At 50.2% G+C, this 23,017-nt stretch overlaps 1 protein-coding gene across 49 annotated transcripts in view; it reads right to left on the bottom strand.

The window, feature by feature from the left end:
- LOC114108697 (kynurenine--oxoglutarate transaminase 1) overlaps positions 1 to 23,017 on the bottom strand; it is a 41,324-nt gene that overhangs the window by 16,940 nt on the left and 1,367 nt on the right. For 10 of the 49 annotated variants that reach the window (XM_060411701.1, XM_060411721.1, XM_060411727.1 and 7 more), the window contains exons 1-2: positions 22,850 to 22,900; positions 18,927 to 18,988 (exon numbers count right to left, since the gene is read on the bottom strand). Coding sequence is in view for 24 of the 49 variants with exons in the window: in XM_042245564.2 (XP_042101498.1) it covers positions 4,865 to 5,015; positions 7,159 to 7,247; positions 7,411 to 7,443 (273 nt within the window). In the remaining 25 variants the exon portion in view is untranslated. Of the gene's footprint in view, positions 1 to 4,864; positions 5,016 to 7,158; positions 7,248 to 7,410; positions 7,449 to 7,788; positions 7,954 to 8,053; positions 12,894 to 18,926; positions 22,901 to 23,017 lie in introns of those variants that run through there. The other 39 variants (XM_042245559.2, XM_060411720.1, XM_042245563.2 and 36 more) reach the window with 26 other exon arrangements.

The following is a 23,017-nucleotide window of genomic DNA, read 5'->3' as shown; positions in this document are numbered from 1 at the left end:
TCTGTGCGACCCCACAGACGGCAGCCCACCAGGCTCCCCCGTCCCTGGGACTCTCCAGGCAAGAACACTGGAGTGGGTTGCCATTGCCTTCTCCAATGCATGAAAGTGAAAAGTGAAAGTGAAGTCACTCAGTCATGCCCGACTCTTCGCCATCCCATGGACTGCAGCCCACCAGGCTCCCCCGTCCCTGGGACTCTCCAGGCAAGAACACTGGAGTGGGTGAGGCAGAGATTAATGTGTCTCCAACCAAGGAATACCCAGGACTCCTGACAGCACAGAAGCTAAGAGAAAAGCATGGACTGGATTCTCCTTTGGAGCCGACAGAGAAAGCATGGCCCCGATAACACCTTGATTTTGGACTTCCAGCCTCCAGAACGATGAGAGAAAAAATTTGTCTTTATATTTAGAACCACCCGGTGTGTGGTACTTTGGTAGAGACGCCCAGGAGACTAATACAACCGGACACTAGAGGGCGCTGGGGGCACAGCCCCTGCGGGCAGGCCTTCCTGGGGGCTCCTTGGAGGGCGCGGCCTTCAAGCCCAGTCCCAGAGGATGGGAAAGGATGCCAGGCGGTGCAAAGGCCCGTGGGGGCGAGCTGGGAGATTCCAGGGGCTGGGAGGTCAGTCAGAGTTCACCCTCTGATTTACTCCCTGTGGCTAAGAAAGTGCGATTATTATCTGAGGAGGGGCATTCCACCCAGTGTCTGGGAGAAAGTGCTGGCCTGCAAGGCCCCTCAGCAGAGGATGGGAGGTGCACCGCCTGGTGTGAGCCCAGTGCTGGCCTTGGAGGGCACAGCCGTGCCTGTTCTGGGGGGACCAACCATCCCACTTGCCCGGGATTGAGGGGTTTCTCAGGACACCAGACTTTAGTGCTGAAACTAGCACCATCCTGAGCGAACGGGGATGGGTGGTTCCCTTAGACCGGCCGAGTGCAGGGGTGCCTGCTCCCATCCTGAGTCTGAAACCCTGCTGACTCGCCCAGATGGACTTAATCTTAGGGCAACCCCCTCCTTCACCACCTCCTGGCCACTTGGTTCAAACTCTTCGGCTGCCTGGTAGGCTGATCCTCTCTGACACGGTTGCCCACATCCCTTTATGTCTATCAATTCTGGCCTTTCTCCTAAGGCGGCTACACCTCCTCTGCCCCAGATCACACCTGCCATCATCTCACCTGATCACAGAGGTACGAATAATATTAATACAGTCAGTTCTAATTTGCTCACTCAGCACGAGGCACTGAAATTAGGACTATACTGATGTCATCAGACGCTTTCAACAGCCCTGGAAAGCAGGTGCTATCCTCAACCTGCCCCCCCACCTTAATAGGCAAGGAAGGAACTTCTCGGGTGGCCCAGTAGATAAGAATCCGGGTGCCAATACAGGGGACTCGGGGTTGATCCCTCACCTGGGAAGATTTCACATGCCTCGGAGTAAAAAATCTCGTGTGCCACAACTACTGAAGCCGGTGCCTAAAGCCACTGCTCCGCAATGAGAAGCCATAGCGGTGAGAAGCCCCCACACTATAATGAGTAACCCCCACTTGCTGCACCTAGAGAAACCCTGAGTACACCAACAAAGACCCCGTGCAGCCGAAAGTAAATAAAATTTAAAAGCAAAACAAAAAAGGCAGGAAATTTGTAAGAATGATAATATAACAACAAAAACCAGTCAATCCTTAAGGAAATCGACCCTGAATATTCTCTGGAAGGACTGATGCTGAAGCTGAAGCTCCAATACTTTGGCCACCTGATGCGAAGAACTGACTCATTAGAAAAGACCCTGATGCTGGGAAAGATTGAAGGCAGGAGGTGAAGGGGGCAACAGAGGATGAGATGGTTGGATGGCATCACTGACTCAATGGACATGAATTTGAGCAAACTCCGGGAGATACTGAAAGACAGGGGAGCCTGGTGTGCTGCCGTCCTTGGGGTTGCAAAGAGCGGGACACAACTGAGCGCCTGAAAAACTGTGACAAACACTCAAGCGGGGCTCCGGCAGGTCAGGGGAGGGTTCGAATCATGGGATGCCCGCAGTTTAAGATCCCGGCGTGTGGCCCTTTCCTCTCCTCTGCCAGTCTTGGCCCTTCATTCTCACTGCCAGCTGTCAGGAAAGGTGGTACCTTGGGGCTGGGGGTGGCCTGGGCCGCCTGGCTCCTTGGAGCGGGGGAGAGCCTGTGCAGGATGAGGACACGCTTAACCACTCATGCTACCTCAGGGCTGGGGCTGGAAACCAGGATCCAGCTTCCACTGCAGGGGACTGCCAGGGCAGCGACTGCTGTGTGTGTCTGGGTGAGTCTGTGGGCACAGGAGTGAGTATCATACTGCACCCTTTGTGGAGCAGGTCTGTCCTGCCAAACCTTTGATGCCCACCTGGGATTGGGCACCAAGCAGACACTGGGGGAGAAGGTGAGGACACAGGCTTTGGGGTCATGCATACCTTGGCTGTGTGACTCAGGGCAAGTCACCTTACCTCTCTCAATGTCAGTTTCCCTATCCGTAAAATAAATAGAAATAAGGGAGCTCATGGAAAGCCCTTCACTGAATGCCTGGCACATAGAAGGTGACTGTAAATGGCAAATGTTAATAATAGAGTGGGCACTTTATGAATACCCGTGAGATTCACACAATATGACCTATTTCAGCGGGACTGACTTCATCAGATCTCAGGAGGCTTAGTGCTGAGGGCCTGCGATAGTTTGAAGGGCCTATGAAAATGTTTTCATTTTAATTTATTTTAAAATAAGAACACAAGTGGTGCTAGTGGTAAAGAGCCTGCCTGCCAAAGCAGGAGACATGAGACATGCATTCAATCACTGGGCCGGAAGATCCCCTGAGGAGGGCATGGCAACACACTCCAGTATGCTTGCCTGGAGAATCCCGCAGACAGAGGAGCCCGGGGGGCTAGTCCATGGGGTCGCAAAGAGTCAGACGACTGAGGGAATATAATAATGAATGTATAATAATGAATCTAGCCTGGATGATATGTGTTCTTTATACCAACATAGTCATAAAGTATATATATATTTTTTTGGCCAAGCTGTGTGGCTTGCGCGATCTTAGTTCCCTGACCAGGGATTGAACCAGGGCTCTTGGCAGTGAGACCATGTAGTCTGAACCACTGGACCACCAGGGAGTTCTCCTTTGTTATTATTATTTTTTAATGGAGAAAGGGGCCCATGGTAGAAGTGAATAGGGTCCCTGTTTTAATGTGACCTTGAACATGGGTAAATCTGTGGTTGTGACTACTTGTGCAAATAAGAGTGTTTGCCCTTGAGTACTTGCATGTCTCTTTCCTTGGAGCCCGTGGCTGTGGGGACAGTCTCCAGGAACTTGAAGGGGAGGGAGAGCCTGGTCTGAGCCGAGGGTGGGAAGGGCACAGGTGGCCACCGGGGCGCCCTCACCAGCAGCACTGGGGTGTCAAGGTGTTGCATGCTGCTTGCCTGTTGCATGTCCGACTCTTGCAACCCCGGAACTGAAGCCTGCAAGGCTCCTCTGTCCATGGAATTCTCCCGGCGAGAATATCGGAGGTTGGTTATTTCCTCCTCCAGGGGATCTTCCCGACTCAAGGATGGAGCCCGGGTCTCGCACACTCTTGCATTGGTAGGCGGGTTCTAATATTGTTGCCACCTGTTGAATCTGTGCAAAACATTGCCCTGTAAGGAATTTGGTGCTATCTGTTTGAGGCCACCACCAGGGGACATGCAGAGTCAGGGAGTATTTCCTCTTCAATTTGTGGAAGAGTTTAAGTCAGAGGACAACTTTGAAGCCATCTGGTCTCAGAGGAGCGTGGTTTCAATTACAGACTCTATTTCACGTGGGGAGTGTGTTGGTCCAGGCACCCCAAGGTGCGACTTTATGCCTCCCAGAAAATTTTTGCACAAATGGACTGACCATGAATCAATATTGGCCTTCCCTTAAGATCCTGGGAGTTATTGCCTCATTCAGAGACACCAGGAAGGCGCTGGGGCAGCCTTCCAAGCCACACCCACCTTCAACTCCCCATGATAAACATGATAAGGAAGAAAATTTTAAAATGGGGATATATGTATATTATAACGGAATCACTGTGCTGAGCACCAGAAATTAGCACAACGTTGTAAATCAAGCTGAAGCTCCAATACTTTGGCCACATGATGCAGAGTCAACGTTATAGTTCAATTAAAAAAAATACCAGAAAGCCACACAAATCTCATATGTGGATATATGTGTGTGTTCATATAAACATTTTTAAAAGTTCAAAAGTCTAAACACTCAGCAAAGGAGCACACTGTTGGCAGTGCTAGACTCTGGGTGGTGGGAATGGAAGAAACTTTGCCCCAGACTGTGAGATGCACACCAACGTTTAAGAACCTGCTCCAGGGCTGGCAAATATTTACTCCGTGGTTCTTCACAGACAAACTTTGGATTTAGAGTCAAAACAAACAAACAAACAAACAAACAACTAACTTTCATCAGTTTTATGTGTCACCTCCTTCAGGAAGCCTTCCCTGACCTCTCAGGTTTCATTCCCTCCTTCGTGCTCCCAAGGACCCCAAGCTCCTCCATGGCAGCATATCAACCACCTTTGATTTCTGCTTCTGTTGTTTCGTCTGTTGTTCCCACTAGACCACGATCTCCCAGCTCATGTTTTGTTTTGTTTTGTTTTTTAAATCTGCCTTTCCCCCAGGCCATGAACTGTCCCAGGGCCTGTAACAAAGGAGACAGTCAATGAACACTGAACCGTGGCGGGATTGAATTTCAAGGGCTCTGCCCCGTGAATCCTAACATCTAGATTGGCCTGCTCTCCAGAAAGAGCTGCCCCTTCCTCCCCTGGGACCTCTGCAGAGGCCAGTGTCTGGGGGCCCCCAGAGGGGATGGGAGACTCACAAATGCCTTTGTGTACTGGTTAAGCATGAAGTCCCCGCTGACGGCGTGCTGAAAGGCTTCCACGGCAAACTCTGGGGGTGAGAAGTCTGGGAAGCCTTGGCCCAAGTTTACAACATCAGCCTCCTCGCTGGCCAGTTTGACAAATTCCACCCTGGGCAACAAACAGAGAGTGGGTAGCAGAACCCTCCATCACAACCTGGATTTCTGCTCCATTCCAGGGCAGGGTGAGCAAGGCTGTTGGGCTTGCAAGAGAAAAACTGGATAATTAGCACCCATCCTGATCTGTTTACGGTCATAACTGGTCGCATGCTGGTCACATGTCTCAGCCCAGGGCCTCTGCAACTTTCCATCACGATCCACAGTAAGAAATCACTTTTACATCCCAAACTCTGGAGGGACAAACAGGGACTCCACTTTCTCCTTCCAGTGGGATCCACGGCAGTCTTTCCCATCCTGTCCCACTCTGGTCTTTACAAACACCTGCTGAGCACCCCTAAATGGATTTCATGACCTATTCACGCATCTGTAAATGCCACACTTTGAAACATTTGCTCATATCGCCTCTGTTAGTCTATGAGGCAAGTTCTGCTCCTCAGTCGCAATGGGGATGGAGAAGGTGGGATTCAGGGGACTTGCCCGATGGCTCCCCATTAGCTTTTCCCAGTTGGCTTTTGAGTCCACCTCTGTCTGAAGCAACAATCGGGCCCTGGAGAATTACTCTGAACAGACTCTAGTGCCACCAGCCCTAGCATCTGCCACCTCTGGCCCCCTACCACCTTTCTTCTGGGCCTGCCTGCTGGCCACCTCTTTAGGGAAGCTGGCAGAGAGGCTGAGAAGCTAGATAAAAAGGCTGGCACACGGCTCCAGGTTGGCAGGGGGCAGAGCAGTCAGGTGTGGTGGCAATGAACGTGCCTAACAATAAATATGTCTAAAATCGGTTCTTCTTCTCTCCAGAGCTTCACAAGGTCTCTGAAGACACGAAGTTGCTGAGGCTCAGAGAGACCCATGACCTGCCCAGAGCCACACTAGTGGCTAAAGCAGAGCTGAGATGCCGAGTCAGATGGTGGGTGTTCCATGGTGGCTGTGACAATGGAGCCAGATCCTCAGGCCGGGTCTGCAGGAACCTGGGGCCTCTCATGGCCCTCATCTCTCCTAGCATGCTCCCCTGCTCTGTGTAGTCCTCCCAGGCCAGCCCTGCCCTGACTCTGCCTGAGACTTGGCTTCTCTTGGCCTCAGTCCTCCGCTCTGTAGAATGGGCATGAAAGGCTCAAGAGTCTGCTGCCTCTGTGAGTCAGGAAAGGCTCTAGCTGCCGCTCCCAGCCAGTCATTTCCTTCCTCTGGGCTGGACTTGACCTTATCTGCAAAATGGGCCACAGTCCTGCCCACCTGCCTCACAGAGAGGACAGAGGGGGCAGCCTGGGGAGCAGGACCCATGGGGCTCAACCTGGAGAGCAGCCGGACACCATAGGGCCTTTGGGCCTGGCCCCCGTATCCCAAACACCAGGGAGCATCAGAAGAGAAGATGAAGGTGGAAGATTTTTGCAAAACACAAAATGCAGTACAGGAGGGGAGTTTGAAAGAAAAAGATGGTCCTCTTTTGGATAAAAACAACAGCCAATGATATCTTTTTTATGTACAGAGGTGGCCCTGTGCTCTTGGCCAAAGCGGGAGTGGGCTGGGAGCAGGGGTTGGAGAAGGGGGAAGAAGGAAGGGCATTCAGTCTTTCTTACACATCTTCAATTGCATCCATTGCATCACTAGTGACAGCGGGCACGTACGTCTTTCACATGTAGAATGAGTCAACTCAGAAAAGATGGTAAGCTCTGCAAGTGTCGGTGAGGAGCTGCCCATGTCTTACCTTCTTATATTCTTTAGCTTATCTTGTTCTCTACTAAGTGTGAAATGAAAGACCACCCCAACCCCCCCGGCCCCCGGAAAGCCCTCAGCCCAGTGCCTGGGTAGTACCCACGGCTCACACAATATTTCATGCCACCCTCCCAAGGCCCTTCAGGGGAGACAGAAGTACCTCCATTTCCTAGCTGGAACCGGAGGCTCAGAGCAGGTGAGTCACTGGCCCCAAATGCCACAGCCAAGCAGGGTGAGGCTGAGACTGAATCCTAAGCAGGTTGCTGGGGGGGTCTCACCTCTCAAGGGCTGAGGCTGCAAACCTCCCGGTCCGAGTATGCAGCCGTCTTGGGTACCACGGAGTCCCTGCCAACCCAGGGACCACCAGCCCTGCTATCCTTGAGCCAGGGGACCCCCACCACCATCCTCCCCAGTCCTGCCTGGCTCACCACGGGTTGTGGTCGATCCCGTCCAGCCTTCGAGCCTGCAGCCGTTTAGCCATGGTGAGCTGGAGACAACAGAGCGAGCAGGGAGTCAGCTGGAGAGAGCAAGTGGAGAGTCAGCCTGGGCTCGCCCCGGGAAGCAACTGCTCTGTGACCACAGCCTCCCTGTCCCCCCCTTCGGGAGGAGGAGAAGGGCAGGGCTCCTCCAGCCTCCCAGGGCCTGGCTCCTCGCCGCCCCACCAGCCTGGACTCGCCCACCTGCCAGCCCGGACTCCGCACATCTTGGGACATAGACTGAATTCCATCAGGTTAAATTTTGACCCAGGAGGGGCTGGGGAGGAGGAGCAGCAGGAAGCAGGAGGGCGGAATAGGGTGACTGTGATGGCAGCGGCTTCTTGCTAAACTCTTCCATGAACTTCCTGGAACCCCCTGACCTGACCCATTTTACAGATGAGGAAATGCAGGGAGCAGTGGGAGGCAGTTGCGTTCAAGGTCACATGACAGATAGACTCAGGCCTGTTTGAGATGAGGCCATGTTCGGACTCGGGCAAAGGGGCTACTTGCTCAGTCTTTCAGGGGCTCAGGGGACCACCCCTCCCCTTCCCTGGGTTCCTTCCAGGCCAGCTTCCCCCTCACCCACAGGTGTGCAGACACTGGCCTGGCCCGGGGATCATCAGGCTCAGGTCCTCAGTCCGTTGTGGCTGGGTGATATTGCGCAAGTGCGTTAGCTCCTCCTGGCCTCAGTCTCCCCATCAGTGTAATAGGGGCATGGCTTCGTGGTCCCTCGGAACCTCCTGGTCCCTGTGTGTTGGAGTCTCAGTGGGCTGGCAGGTGGTGAAGCCCCCGGCTGTATATCTGAACCCACTGTTCTTCACAGTCCAAGTCCTCACAGCATGCTTACCAGAGGGGTCAGGATAATCCTCATCTAAAGATGAGGACACTGAGGCTCAAAGAAATTTGGGGCCTTGCCCAGGGTCAGAAGAGGAGCTGCACAGGCCTCTGGGTCAGGACGACAGCAACAGCAGGGCTCCTAGCACCTGGCCCTGGGCCTGGAGAAGGGTGTGGGGACCGTCTGTACACCAGCCAGGCTTTTCCATCACCTGGGAGTCCTGGCGATGTGAATGGTTCAGAGAGAGCCCAGCGTGGAGCCTCACACCCAGTGGGTACCTTGCTAACATCGGCAGCCCTGTCCTTTCACCAGGCGCTAATACCTCTTGCCAGGGCTGGCACTCAGCATGTATCCAAATAGTAGAAACGATAGCATAATCTTTGCCAGGGAAATTGTGTGATCCCCAAAATGTTAGACGGCAGTGATTATTTGGTGAGTAAACAGACATTTTTCCTTCTCTTCCTTAACAATTTTCTTTTTTCACATTTCTAAAATAAATGTTTTATTATCATGATTAAAAATATGGGAATAGATTACATTTTAGAGGAATGTTTATAAATGTACTGTACTGATATCAATAAAACAGGCGACAAAATGAATGTATGGTATGAGTATGTTTTAAAAAATGCCCTTGTATATGCTTGTATATATACATTTTTATGGTAATGTGTGAATGGAAAAAGTTTAGAAGGAAAGGTAGTAACACGTTAACAAAGGTTCCCTCTGAGTGGTGGAATTGTAGGTGATTGAATTATGGGGGTGCTTTTCTATGTTTCCAAGTCTTTTGTGCGGAGATCATATCATCTTTGATTCTGAAATGTGTATTTTGCACACTGCACTTTCAGATGTATCTTAGAACCTATAGAATGAATTTAATAGGCGATTTCCTCCTCCCTTACTAGTCCCTAAAATAACAATGTATCTTAACATTGATGTCATTATGGGTTCAAGGATATAAGGACTTGCTTTCGAATTAGGTATGCATCACATTAAGGAAATACAGTGAAGATGAGTTGGGGCTGTGCTGCAGAGGTGAGTAGAGGTTGGAGTGAGGGAGTTTGAGGAGGGTTGAGATGGCTGAAGGAGTAGAGGGGTACAGGGGCGCAGGGAGAGAACAAAGATGAACCGAGCTGAATGAGTTCAGGAGGAGATGAAAAGGGCGGAAACTCGAGGTGCCTAACGAAGTGACCTTGCATACATCACACACAACTTGGATAAGGGAGGAACCAGTGCCTGTTCTTGAGTTTATGCATAATGCATTTATTCAGCCAACATTCATGAAGCACCTACTGTGTACCAAACACTGGACTGGGCTAGGGGCCGATGGGGAGGCTGCAGCACCAAGGATGCAGAGCTATAAGCTAGATCAGAAGCAGGGGCTAGGGAGGGACCCACAGCCAGGCTGCAGTCAGAGAAGGCTTCCTGAAAGAGGAGGCTCACGCACAGCTTTGAAGCCAGGAGCAAGCCAGAACCCAGGAGCCCCAGGCCATGCGAGCAGCAGAGCTGGGGGGGGGGGGGCGAGCACTTACAGTCTGGTGCAAACACCGGGTGAGCGAAGCTCAGACTTCTTTCCCGGAGGGGCCCCACCAGGTGCAAACAGATGGCCGTCGCATTCCTGAACATGCCTCCCAGAGCCGTGGGGCGACGTCCCCTCCAAGGGCAGAGAAGGAGAACACCCTGGCCGGAAAATGGCTCTGGGCCCAGGACTTGGTCCCCCCGCCCAGCTCTAATAACAAGAACAATAAGGGCTGGTATTTATCGAGTGGTCGCTCTGCACCAGGCGCAGCAACAAGGGTTTTGTCCCACGACTATCCTTCAGTCCTTGAAACCCTGGGACCACCCCCCACCCCAGCAACCACAGTAACCCTTTCAAAACGCTAAGAACAAGAGAGAAAAAGATAGTGCTAAGTTGTGTCCAACTCTTTCGAGCCCACAAACTGCAGCCCGCCAGGCTCCTCTGTCCATGGGATTCTCCAGGCAAGAATACTGGAATGGGTTGCCATTTCCTTCTCCAGGGGATCTTCCCGACCCAGGAATTGAACCCCGGTCTTCCGCAATGCAGGCAGATGCTTTACTGACTGAGCTATGTGGGAAGCCCTCAAAATGTAAATCACCTCTAGTTAAAAATGATCCAGGGGAAGATTATGGATGGCTTCTAACATCACAGAGCCAGGCCTACCTCACGTCCTGACTCTGGAAACACACATACCACCTGTAGACTATTTCTGTGCTAAACCCAATCTGAAGCTGATCAGGCCTTAAAAGAGATTCAGGAATTCCCGTGGCGATCCAGTGGTTAGGATTCTGTGTTTTCACTGCCAGGGCTGGGGTTCCATCCCAGGTCAGGGAACTAAGAACCCACAAGCCTTGCAGTGCTGCCAAGGGGAAAAAAAAGATTCAACAAACATAAATCAAAACGCGAATGCTTCAAAAAGAAGAAAATCATTGAAGGACACACTGCACAATTTCAAAACTTACTAAAAGCTAAGGGAACCCAAAACACAGTGTGGTACTGCCATAAGGATGGACATATAAATCGAGGAATAGGATTGAGAGCCCAAAAGTAAACTGCTATTTGATCAACTGCTGTTTGACAAGGGGGCCAAGAAAATTCAAAGAGGGACAGGACTGACAGACTGATAGCTCCTTCTCGATTCTGTGGGTGGTGGTGCATGGCTGTTCTTAGCTGGTAAAGTGATTTGTCTGGTTAATTCCGATAACGAAGGAGACTCGGGCAGGCTAACTAGTTATGCGACCCCCGAGCAAAAAAAGAAAAGAAAATTCAATGAAGACAGAACAATCTTTTCAACAAATTGGTGTTGAAACATCTGGATATCCCCATGCAGAAGAATGAAACTGGACTCCTACCTTATAAAAAAAAATTAACTCAAAGTGGATCATAGACCTAAAAGTCAGGGTTAAAACTATAATCCTCCTTGAAGAAAACAGGAGTAAATTTTTTGACCTTGCATTAGAAGACGGTTTTTTAATATATAACACCATATATAGCAGCTTTTATATATCACAACACAAGCAATGAAGAAAAAATGGATTTAGCTTTCACCAAAATTAAAAACTTTCGTGTCTCAAAAGATACCATCAAGAAAATGAAAAAACTCACATAGCAGAAAGTATTTGCAAATTATAAATCTGAATCTCTCCAAAGAGGTATAAAGTGCTAGCAAGCACATGAAAAGATCCTCAAGATCGTTAGTCATTAGGTAAATGGTACACTAAGACACAACTTCACACCCACTAGAATGGCTATAACAAGACAGATAATTACAAGTGTTTCAAGGATGGTGGGAAATTGGAAGCCTTGTATATTGCTTCTGGGAATGTAAAATGCAGCAGTGGATGTGGAAAGCAGTCTAGAAGTTTCTCAAAATGTTAAACACAGAGTTAGCATATGACCTAGCAATTCCGCTCCTAGGTATATACCCAAGAGAAATGAAACACAAAAATATGTCCATACAAAATCTTGTACACTGGGATTTCCCTGGTGGTCCAGTGGCTAAGACCTCACATTCCCAATGCAGGGGACCAGGGTTCCATCCCTAGTCAGGGAACTAGATCCCTTGTGCCGCAGCTAAGACCTGGACTTCGCTGGTGGCTCAGACAGTAAACATTTGCCTACAATGTGGAAGACCCGAGTTCAATCCCTGGGTCAGGAAGATCTTCTGGAGGAGGAAATGGCAACCCACTCCAGTATTCTTGCCTGGAAAATCCCATGGACGGAGGAACCTTGTAGGCTACAGTCCATGGGGTCACAAAGAGTTGGACGTGACTGAGCAACTTCAGTTTCCTTTCTTTCTTTTAAAAATCCTCATATTAAGAATAAAACGCAAAGTTTCTACCGTATCCTACAATATATACTACGACGCTATATTAGATCAGACATGAGGGCCCAGGTCATTTCCTACCACCGTTTCTCTCGCTTGCTCTCGCCCAGCCACGCTCATCATTCCTGTCTGTTAAGTTTCCTTATCTTATATCAGCGCCAGCAAACATACTCTGCCTTGGGTCAGAGCAAATACTTTAGGCTTTGCAGGGCAGACAGTCCTTGTCACAGCTTCTCAAGTCTGCTGCTGCTTTGGGAAAGCAGCCTCAGATGACACATTCACACACCCGAGGCGGCAGTTTGCGTTGTGGCCTCACTTCTCTGATGAATCTAAGAAAAGCTGTTAATTTTTATCTTGGCTCAGCTTTTGATTCACAAGGACAGTGTGATGACTTCCAAGCTCCTTGCACACAGGACTGCAAACTGGAAGTCCAATATAATCTACCTGCCCACAACATTTCATAACTATCAGTGTGACCCTCTAACTTTACTATAGAGGAGAAACAAAAGGACAGTAATTCATAACCCAGTCATGGATACAAATGCTCAGGCTTGCCCACACTAGAAGATTCTAGGAAGTGGATGGTTGTCGGCCCTTGCTTGTAAGAAATAAATCTGGCCTATGGGACGTTCCTGGTGGTCCAGTGGCTAAGACTCCCCGCTCCCAATGCAGGGGGCCCGGGTTTGATCCCTGGGCAGGGACCTAGATCCCACATGCCACACAGATCTTTTCCCATGTGCCACAAGATCCAGCGCAGCCGAAAAAGAGAAAGAGGGAAACAAAGTCTGGCCTAAACTAGGCAACTCCCTAGCCTAGTCCCTTCTAAACTCTGCTCCCAATCCAGCCTGTTCCTCCAAGGTCTTTCAAAACATTTCAGAGCCCAGAAAACTCGTCACCTGCCCCAAGGTGGGGCACGTCCTCCTCTGGTCCTCACTCAGACATCAGCGTCTCCGGAGCATCTTCTCTGACCCGGTCCTGGCAAAGCGCTGAGACCACAGCGTGGACCAGGCCTGTCAAGAGATGCCCACAGACACTGTCACCATTACTATCCAGCAAGTATTTCCTGACCAACGCGAAGCTGTGTGTTATGGCTCGAATCGTGTCCTTCGAAAGGATATGTCCAAGTCCTAACCTCTGGTAACCTGTGAATATTTCCCCAGTGGCTCAGGGGTAAAGAACCTGCCTGCAATGCGAGAGACATGCTGGACATGCAAGTTCAATCCCTGGGTCGGGAAGATCCCCTGGGGATCTTGGGGTTGGTCCATGGGGTCGCAGAGACTTGGACACAACCGAGCGACTAAACAACCACCTGCGAATGTGGCCTTATTTGGAAACAGGATCTTGGAAGGTGTAACAGATTTAAGACGAGGGACTTCCCCTGGTGGTCCAGTGGCTAACAGTCTGGGCTGCAGGGGGCCCAGGTTTGTTCCTTGGTCAGGGAACTAGATCCCACGTGCGGCAACTAAAGGTCCCGCGCGCTGCAACTAACACTGGCCCAGACAGAAATAGCAATGCACGTATGCTGAGTCACTTCAGTCATGTCCGACTCTTTGTGACTCCATGGACTGTAGCCCACCAGGCTCCTCTGTCCATGGGATTCTCCAGGCAAGAATACTGGAGTAGGTTGCCATTCCTTTCTCCAAAAAATAGTAATAATAGTAAATAAACAAATATTCGAAAAATTTAGGATGAAGTCTCAATGGATCAGAGTGGACCGTTGCCAGTACAGTTTGTTTCCTTGTAAGAAGAGAAAAGAATGCAGACGCACAGGAGAAAGGTCATGTGAAGACAGCCACTGCTGCTGCTGCTGCTAAGTTGCCCCAGTCGTGTCCGACTCTGTGCGACCCCAAAGACGGCAGCCCACCAGGCTCCCCCGTCCCTGGGACTCTCCAGGCAAGAACACTGGAGTGGGTTGCCATTGCCTTCTCCAATGCATGAAAGTGAAAAGTGAAAGTGAAGTCACTCAGTCATGCCCGACTCTTCGCCATCCCATGGACTGCAGCCCACCAGGCTCCCCCGTCCCTGGGACTCTCCAGGCAAGACACTAGAGTGGGTGAGGCAGAGATTAATGTGTCTCCGAGCCAAGGAACACCCAGGACTCCTGACAGCACAGAAGCTAAGAGAAAGGCATGGACCAGATTCTCCTCTGGAGCCGACAGAGAAAGCATGGCCCCAATAACACCTTGATTTTGGACTTCCAGCCTCCAGAACGATGAGAGAAAAAATTTGTCTTTATATTTAGAACCACCCGGTGTGTGGTACTTTGGTAGAGACGCCCAGGAGACTAATACAACCGGACACTAGAGGGCGCTGGGGGCACAGCCCCTGCGGGCAGGCCTTCCCGGGGGCTCCTTGGAGGGCACGGCCTTCAAGCCCAGTCCCAGAGGATGGGAAAGGATGCCAGGTGGTGCAAAGGCCCCTGGGGTGAGCTGGGAGATTCCAGGGGCTGGGAAGTCAGTCAGAGTTCACCCTCTGATTTACTCCCTGCGGCTAAGAAAGTGAGATTATTATCTGAGGAGGGGCATTCCTCCCTGTGTCTGGGATAATGTGCTGGCCTGCAAGGCCCCTCAGCAGAGGATGGGAGGTGCACCGCCTGGTGTGAGCCCAGTGCTGGCCTTGGAGGGCACAGCCGTGCCTGTTCTGGGGGGACAAACCATCCCACTTGCCCGGGATTGAGGGGTTTCTCAGTACACCAGACTTCAGTGCTGAAACTAGCACCATCCTGAGTGAACGGGGATGGGTGGTTCCCTTAGACCGGCCGAGTGCAGGGGTGCCTGCTCCCATCCTGTGTCTGAAACCCTCTGATTCGCCCAGATGGACTTAATCTTAGGGCAACCCCCCTCCTTCACCACCTCCTGGCCACTTGGTTCAAAATCTGCGGCTGCCTGGTAGGCTGATCCTCTCTCTGACACGGTTGCCCACATCCCTTTATGTCTATCAATTCTGGCCTTTCTCCTAAGGCGGCTACACCTCCTCTGCCCCAGATCACACCTGCCATCATCTCACCTGATCATAGAGGTAGGAATAATATTAATACAGTCAGTTCTAATTTGCTCACTCAGCACGAGGCACTGAAATTAGGACTATACTGATGTCATCAGATGCTTTCAACAGCCCTGGAAAGCAGGTGCTATCCTCAACCTGCCCCCCCCTCACCTTAATAGGCAAGGAAGGAACTTCTCGGGTGGCCCAGTAGATAAGAATCCGGGTGCCAATACAGGGGACTCGGGGTTGATCCCTCACCTGGGAAGATTTCACATGCCTCGGAGTAAAAAATCTCGTGTGCCACAACTACTGAAGCCGGTGCCTAAAGCCACTGCTCCGCAATGAGAAGCCATAGCGGTGAGAAGCCCCCACACTATAATGAGTAACCCCCACTTGCTGCACCTAGAGAAACCCTGAGTACACCAACAAAGACCCCGTGCAGCCGACAGTAAATAAAATTTAAAAGCAAAACAAAAAAGGCAGGAAATTTGTAAGAATGATAATATAACAACAAAAGCCAGTCAATCCTTAAGGAAATCGACCCTGAATATTCTCTGGAAGGACTGATGCTGAAGCTGAAGCTCCAATACTTTGGCCACCTGATGCGAAGAACTGACTCATTGGAAAAGATCCTGAAGCTGGGAAAGATTGCTGGCGGGAGGAGAAGGGGACGACAGAGGATGAGATGGTTGGATGGCATCAGCGACATGAGTTTGAGTACACTATGGGAGCTGGTGACAGACAGGGAGGCCTGACTGTGCTGCAGTCCACAGGGTCGCAAAGAGTAGGACCCGACTGAGCGGCTGAACCGAACTGAACTGACCAATCAACAACAGGCTTTGAAAGACGTGATGTGATTGGTCACTCACCGTAGTGCATCTGTCATTTCCGCAGTGATTTGTGGATGGAAGAAGAAGCAAAGTTCATATTTGGTGCAATTAATCATAGGTGAATCCCAGGGACGGGGGAGCCTGGTGGGCTGCCATCTGTGGGGTCGCACAGAGTCGGACACGACTGAAGGGACTTAGCAGCAGCAGCAACATAATATGGCAAATGAAATTTGAACTGTGTTATTGCGGACTTCCCTGGTGGCTCAGACGGTAAACAGTCTGCCTGCAATGCGGCAGACCCGGGTTTGATCCCAGGTCCTGAAGATCCGCTGGAGAAGGAAATGGCAACCCACTCTACTATTCTTGCCTGGAAACTCTCAAGGATGGCGACGCCTGGAAGGCTACAGTCCATGGGGTCGCAAAGAGTTGGACACGACTGAGCGACTAATGCTTTCATTGAGGGACTGGTGTTATTTAACTATACTAGAAAGCAAGGACTGCCTCATTATGTACTGTATATACTTGTGTGTAAATTATGAAGTGATTATTTCCCTGGGATTGGGTCGGGGAGGGTCTTATAAACTTCCATGTGTGTATGTGCAGGCAGGCCTGTTCAGTCCAACTGTTTGTGACTCCATGGACTGTAGCCTGCCAGGATCCGTCGTCCATGGAATTTTCCGAGTAGAATACTGAAGTGGATAGCCATTTTCTACCGCATGGGATCTTCCTGACCCAGGGATTGAACCTGCATTGACAAGCAGATTTCTTTACCATGGCACTACCTGGGAAAAAAAACTGTTCTTGTTTTTCTTTTTGAGGCGGTGTTTTTATTTAATTAATTTATTTATTTTTGAGGCAGTGAAATTCTGGAATCACATCTTGGACTGAAGCCATTTACTAGCTATATGACTTCTGGCAAATTACTAAACCTTTCTGAGTATCATTTCTGAAATGAAAATAATGATAGTTCCTGGTCCATGGGTTGTAGTGAGAAGTCAATGAGTTAACACATGAAAACCACTTAGTCTGGTGCCAGGCAAGGAGTCAGTGTTTCAAAAATGTATCATTGTTATTATTAAAATTTAGTCTGAGAAGTGCTGCAGTGCAGGCAGCTCGAGGGAGGCCAACACTGCCTGGAGAAGGGAGCTTAAATGCCCCAGGTGACCTTCAGAACACCTTTCTGGGCAGCTTCCAAGGCATCTAAGATCTCAGACTTCCTGGCTGCCAGGCAAGGGGCTGGTGCCCAGCGGTCAGTGCCTCCCCCAACACACGCCTCCATCAGTCTAAGCAACTATTGGCCACCTTCTCGGCCAGAAGTCACCAGGACTTGTGACCAGCGGGTGGATGACCCCTCGGGACAGGCTTCAGTGACCGATCCTCTGGCTGCTGATGTCAGCTACACCTCCTGCTGGATGCAGCCTGGAAGGAGACCGGATAAAGTCCAAAGCCTCCTAACTTGGCCTCTGGAGCAGGTCTAAGTCCAGACGCTGCAGCTTCTGTATTCTCTCCACTCTCAAATACATAAATCCTTTGCTTCTGAATAGATGTTGCCCACCTTTGCTCAAGCTATATCCTGTCTGACAGGCCTTTTAATCTGACCCCCTAGCAGGGCTGAACCCCAGCTCTGAAGTCTCCTGGGTCAGTCTGGGCCCTCCCCAGAACTCAGATCATCTATGATGTGCCTGACTCCTGTGCTAAATACTCATCTTCACAACAGCCTTCAGGAAGGTGTCACTGTCCCTGTTTTGCTCAAGAAGAGAATGAACAAAGCTCAGTCAGCTGAGACAGCCTGAGCTGGGTGGGATTCAACCCCTGGTTTACCTGTTTCCAAAGTCAAAACCTGTCTCCCACAAAAATCCTTTTGGGAGGTGGGTGCTGATGCCTCTGTCAGCTCCCCTGCATCCAGGAGACCATCAGCCCCTGGGGACACGAGCCATGCCTTATCCAGCTTCCACCCTGCATGGCAGCTTGCATGGACAGGCAAGGTGGCTTTGGCTTTACAGCCTGGCTGCACATCACCTACGCCAATTGTGTGTAGTAAGGGTGTCAGGTTTTCGTGTTTCTCAATAGTGGCACACTTGCTGTTTGGGCTGAGTCAGTTCTTTACCAGGAAGATCTACATCTTCCCACGGTGGCTAGAAGGATGTTTACCATCCTTGGCCTAAATATGTCAGAAGATCCCCCTCCTCCCCTCCCCCGTCCAATTACTGAGAAAACACAAACCATGGCACCTCTGGAGGCAAGACCAATCTGTTATACCAACAACCACAGAAGATGAAAGCTTGGATTTATAACTTGAACTTGGATAAAATGGTCCCGGCTCCACTCTGAACGAGATATAGGACCTTAGTCTTACCACAACCAGATTCAGCTTCCTCATCTGTGCAATGGGGACAATAATAAATAATAATGCAATCACCCTCAGAAAGCATTTAGCACAGGTTCCTGGTCCACTTAACCTGTCAATGACAGCAAACTGTTAACATTTAAACCTCTAAGACTTTCCGTAAAAATTAGTTAACCAAGTAGGACAATAAAATCTCTCGTAGATAATGAATTATTTATCTTTTGGTTTGTCTTGGATGTACAGAGTCCCTCCAAGACAACTGTCTGATGAAAACTTGTTGAATCAATGGTTCTGCCCCAAGGGAGGTTACATCTGTCTGGGGAGCTCTAACAAGTACATTGACTCAGACACAGTTCCCCCTTAGCTTTGGGTTTCCCAGGTGGCGCCAGTGGTAAATAATCTGCCTGCTAATGTAGGAGACATAAGAGATGCAGGATTGATTCCTGGGTTGGGAAGATCCCTGGAGGAGGGCATAGCAATCCGCCCTAGTATTTTTGCCTAGAGAATCCCATGGACAGAGGAGCCTGGTGGGCTACAGTCCATAGGCTTGCAAAGAGTTGGACATGACTGAAGCAACTTAGCACGCACGCTCGCCCCTTGGCTTTGGAATTGGCAAGAGAGAAATGGTTTCTGGAGACTGTAGGCTCCCAGGCCAGAGGGGCTGGTGGGTGGGGAGCCTGAGTGAGTTACACAGTAGAAAGGCCACTCCTTTTCCCTCCTGGCACAGGATCCAGATCCAAAAATTGAAATCTCACTCTTTGGGGCAGTTTTACACATGGAGGAGAAAACAATACATGTGCATATATTTAGTGCTGGCAGAAAGACGAGAGTCATATCAGTTGTGCAAACGTAGAAACTGTCAGAGCGGGGAAATGACTTACCCAAAGTGAAAGTCCTGGGAAAGCACAGCAGGACCTCAGCTATGAATCCAAAGCTTGTTTCACTGTACAAGAATGAGGAAGTGAGATGAGTGTTCGGAAAATATTTCAGGGAGCGGGCAGTGCCATCTGAGAGTGGGAAGTGGCTCCAGGTCTATTAGGGCAGGAGTAACGGTGATTCATCTCTTGCTGAAGCTGGAGTGACTTTGGCTTGCTGGCTACAGAAGGCTGGGAGCGGGGTGTACCCAGCTAAATGTCCCAGCACGTGAGAGACCTGACAACCCAGGTGAGCACGAACGGCCAGGAAGACAGGAGGAACATTTCCGTGCTGACAGCTTTGTTCACATGGGCAGAGTTTCTACGTCAGCAAGTTGGCTGCCACCCAGGGACCGAATGAATGGGGGGATGGGCATCAGTATGAAGGACTTTCTCATTGCTGTGCTTAATTGGTCAGTCGTGTCCGACTCTTTGTGATACCATGGACTGTAGCCCACCAGGCTCCTCTGTCTATGGGGATTCTCCAGACAAGAATATTGGAGTGGGTTGCCATGCCCTCCTCCAGGTCTCACTGCTAACCCTCCTGTATTCCTTTGTTGCCCCAAGCTGGATTATGACATTAGGGAGTCCTCCGCTTTGGAGATGTGGAAGGTTAAGCGCGGTATGGAGAGTGGGATGCCATGTTGTAGGCACTCATGTTGCCATGAGGAGGCACTGTCTGGGAGGAAAAAGCCGATTTAGGCAGAAACCAGACAGATCATTTCTAACCTGCACAGTCTCTGATCGTGTCAATTATTTTCAGGTATGAATGTGTCTCTGCTCCAGGCCCCAGCTTCATCATTTCTCCTCCTAGATACCTTATGCATCTTTCTCTCTCTCTCTTTTTTTGGCTATGCTGGGTCTTTGTTGCAAGGCATGGGTTTTTTTTTTTTTTCTCTAGTTGCAGAGCATGGGCTTAGCTGCCCTTAGGTATATGGGATCTTAGTTCTCTGGCCAGGGATGGAACTTGTGTCCTCTGCATTAGAAAGTGGGTTCCTAACCACTGTACCACCATGGAAGTTGCTTATGCATCTTTCAGTCAGGTTAAATGTTACCTCCTTTGAGAAGCCTTCTGTGACTCCCCTGGGGCTGAACCAGATGGCACCTCCTCTGTGCTCCCAAGGCCTGAGCTTGCCCACCCACCACAGTACTCATCACAGATGCCAACAGCTGCGTTGTCTGTTGCCCTCACCAGACTCTAAGGACAGGAACTGTGTCTGTGCTGTTCTCCATCAACTCCTCAGCCTCTGGCAGCTCAACTAACTGCCCTGAGGTGTCTCAAGGAATTAGTGTTGATGGTCCCAGGAGGCTGAGGGAGAGACTGAGGAGCTCAACAACCTTTCTAGAAGTTGGGAAGTGAGGACCTCCTTTGGGCAACACTTTTTTTTTAAGTATACTTGATTTACAATGCTGCGATGGGTAACTTTCTTAATTTCTCTGTACTTCAGTTACTAATCTGTAAAATGGGACTAATCTTGTGTGTAAGGCATAAAGTAGGACATGAGGGAGCACTCAGTGTCAGCAATCACAGTTAGTTCTGCAGGAAGGGACATGGAGGCTCAGGGAGGTATGTGCCAGGTCCAAACTCTAGGCTAGAAAAGGCAAGTCTTGGACTCCAGTCTGGGTTCTGGCCTCCAATCTGTGCCTCTCTTCATTCTACACTGCTTGTTGTTGCCTGTCTGTTTCACTTCCTCAGTCAATAGACAGCCAATGAACAGCTACTGGATGCCTGCTGGGTGCCAGGTCCCAAGCTGAGAGCTGTAAGGCTGACAACAAAAGATGCTTTTCAGGAGGCAGTGGGATGAGCAAGAATGGCATTAGTGTAAAATGCTCCCGGGCTAAAATTCCAGCTTTTCCACGTCCTGGCTATAAGATATTACTAAGGTCTCTGATCTCTGAGCCTGTTTTCTGCTTTAATAATGAGGAAATACAAGACTTCCCAGCAGGAGAGCTGCAACCTAGCACTGGGCACCACTGGATATAAACAGAAGCCAGTTATTATTAATATCCTCAGCATCCCATTTTATTTTTAACCAACCAGTGCGCATGGTAGTTAATTCTTCCCCCTTGTCCAGGCACCCAGGACCTGGTTCTTTGTCCCAGGCCACCACAGTTAATTACTTGTGCATTTCACTAGCTGGGTGATACACACACCAGAGGAACCAGAGATCAAATTGCCAATGTCCGCTGGATCATCGAAGATGCAAAAGAGTTCCAAAAAAGCATCTACTTCTGCTTTAATGACTATGCCAAAGCCTTTGACTGTGTGGATCACAACAAACTGTGGAAAATTCTTAAAAAAGAGATGGGAATACCAGACCACTTGACCTGCATACAACTGGACATGGAACAACAGACTGGTTCCAAATCAGGAAAGGAGTATGTCAAGGCTGTATGTATGTCAAGGAGTATGTATATTGTCACCCTGCTTATTTAACTTATATGCAGAGTACATCGTGAGAAACACTGGACTGGATGAAGCACAAGCTGGAATCAAGATTGCAGGAAGAAATATCAATAACCTCAGATATGCAGATGACACCACACTTACGGCAGAAAGCAAAGAACTAAAGAGCCTCTTGATGAAAGGGAAAGAGGAGAGTGAAAAAATTGGCTTAAAACTCAACATTCAGAAAACTAAGATCATGGCATCTGGTCCCATCACTTCATGACAGATAGATGGGGAAACAGTGGAAACAGTGACAGACTTTATATTTGGGGCTCCAAAATCACTGCAGAAGGTGACTGCAGCCAATATTAAAAGATGCTTGCTCCTTGGAAAAAAGTTATGACCAACCTCGACAGCATATGAAAAGCAAAGGTCCGCCTAGTCAAAGCTATGGTTTTTCCAGTAGTCATGCATGGCTGTGAGAGTTGGACTGTGAAGAAAGCTGAGCACCGAAGAACGGATGGTTTTGAACTGTGGTGTTGGAGAAGACTCTTGAGAGTCCCTTGGACAGCAAGGAGATCCAACCAGTCCACCCCAAAGGAAATCAGAGCTGAATATTCATTGGAAGGACTGATGCTGAAGCTGAAACTCCAATACTTTGGCCACCTCATGCGAAGAACTGACTCACTGGAAAAGACCCTGATGCTGGGAAAGATTGAAGGCAGGAGGAGTAGGGGAAGACAGAAGACGAGATGGTTGGATGGCACCACCGACTCAATGGACATGATTTGGAGTAAGCTCCGGGAGTTGGTGATGGACAGGGACCCGGCGTGCTGCAGTCCATGGGGTCGCAAAGAATCGGACACGACTGAGCGATTGAACTGAACTGAATGAACACATACCGGCAGACGCCCACGCCCCCACTCACGTTATTTCACACAAACGGTAGCAGCGATCAACGCTGTTTTTTTCATCCCTTCACTTTTCCACCTATAGTATCTTGGAAGCGGTCCCCTATTAGTGCATGGTGAACATTTTTCTTTTTTAGCGGTGGCGCAGTATTCCATTGTACGGATTCTCTTTTAACGCGGTTGCCGTTACTATTATCAATCTGGGAACTCCGAGGACTTGGGATACTTAGAGCTGTCAAGTTGGAGTCCAGCATCCGGTTCCAGCCCCGGCTCCACCCAGAATTCACCCAGTCGCCCCGGGCTCCCTCTTCCCCACCCGTACCGTACGATCGCGCGAGTGGGGGTGGGGCGGGGGATGGGGATGCAGAGAGGACCAGCCTGGCGGATCCCAGTGTCCGAGTGCGGGTCGGCGAGAGGCGCGCGCAACAGCTAGGGGCTGAGGTCAACCTTTCCGGCGTAGCCACTCCGCTATACCAGCAGCACCAAACGCAGCGAGTAGTCTGGCACAATCAAGCTCGGAACCAGCTGTCAGGCCCTCCCTCCTCGGCACCTGATCTCGGGGCAACAACGCTCCGGAACCGGCTACTCACCCCCGCCTCCGCCGCTTCACCCTTCGTCCCCACGCCCCGAAGGTTACAGCTATCCCTGTCCCTTTAAGGGGGCGGAACTAGGGCTCCGCTACTTCCGCCCCAAAGCCACATGGCGCCAACCGGGAGCAGAGCGGGTGAAGGCGAGGAGAAGAGCGCCCCTCAAAAAGA

The sequence above is a fragment of the Ovis aries genome, chromosome 3, assembly GCF_016772045.2.
Source record: "Ovis aries strain OAR_USU_Benz2616 breed Rambouillet chromosome 3, ARS-UI_Ramb_v3.0, whole genome shotgun sequence".
Classification (NCBI taxonomy): Eukaryota; Metazoa; Chordata; class Mammalia; order Artiodactyla; family Bovidae; genus Ovis; species Ovis aries.
This window is presented reverse-complemented; position numbering and strand designations above follow the sequence as displayed.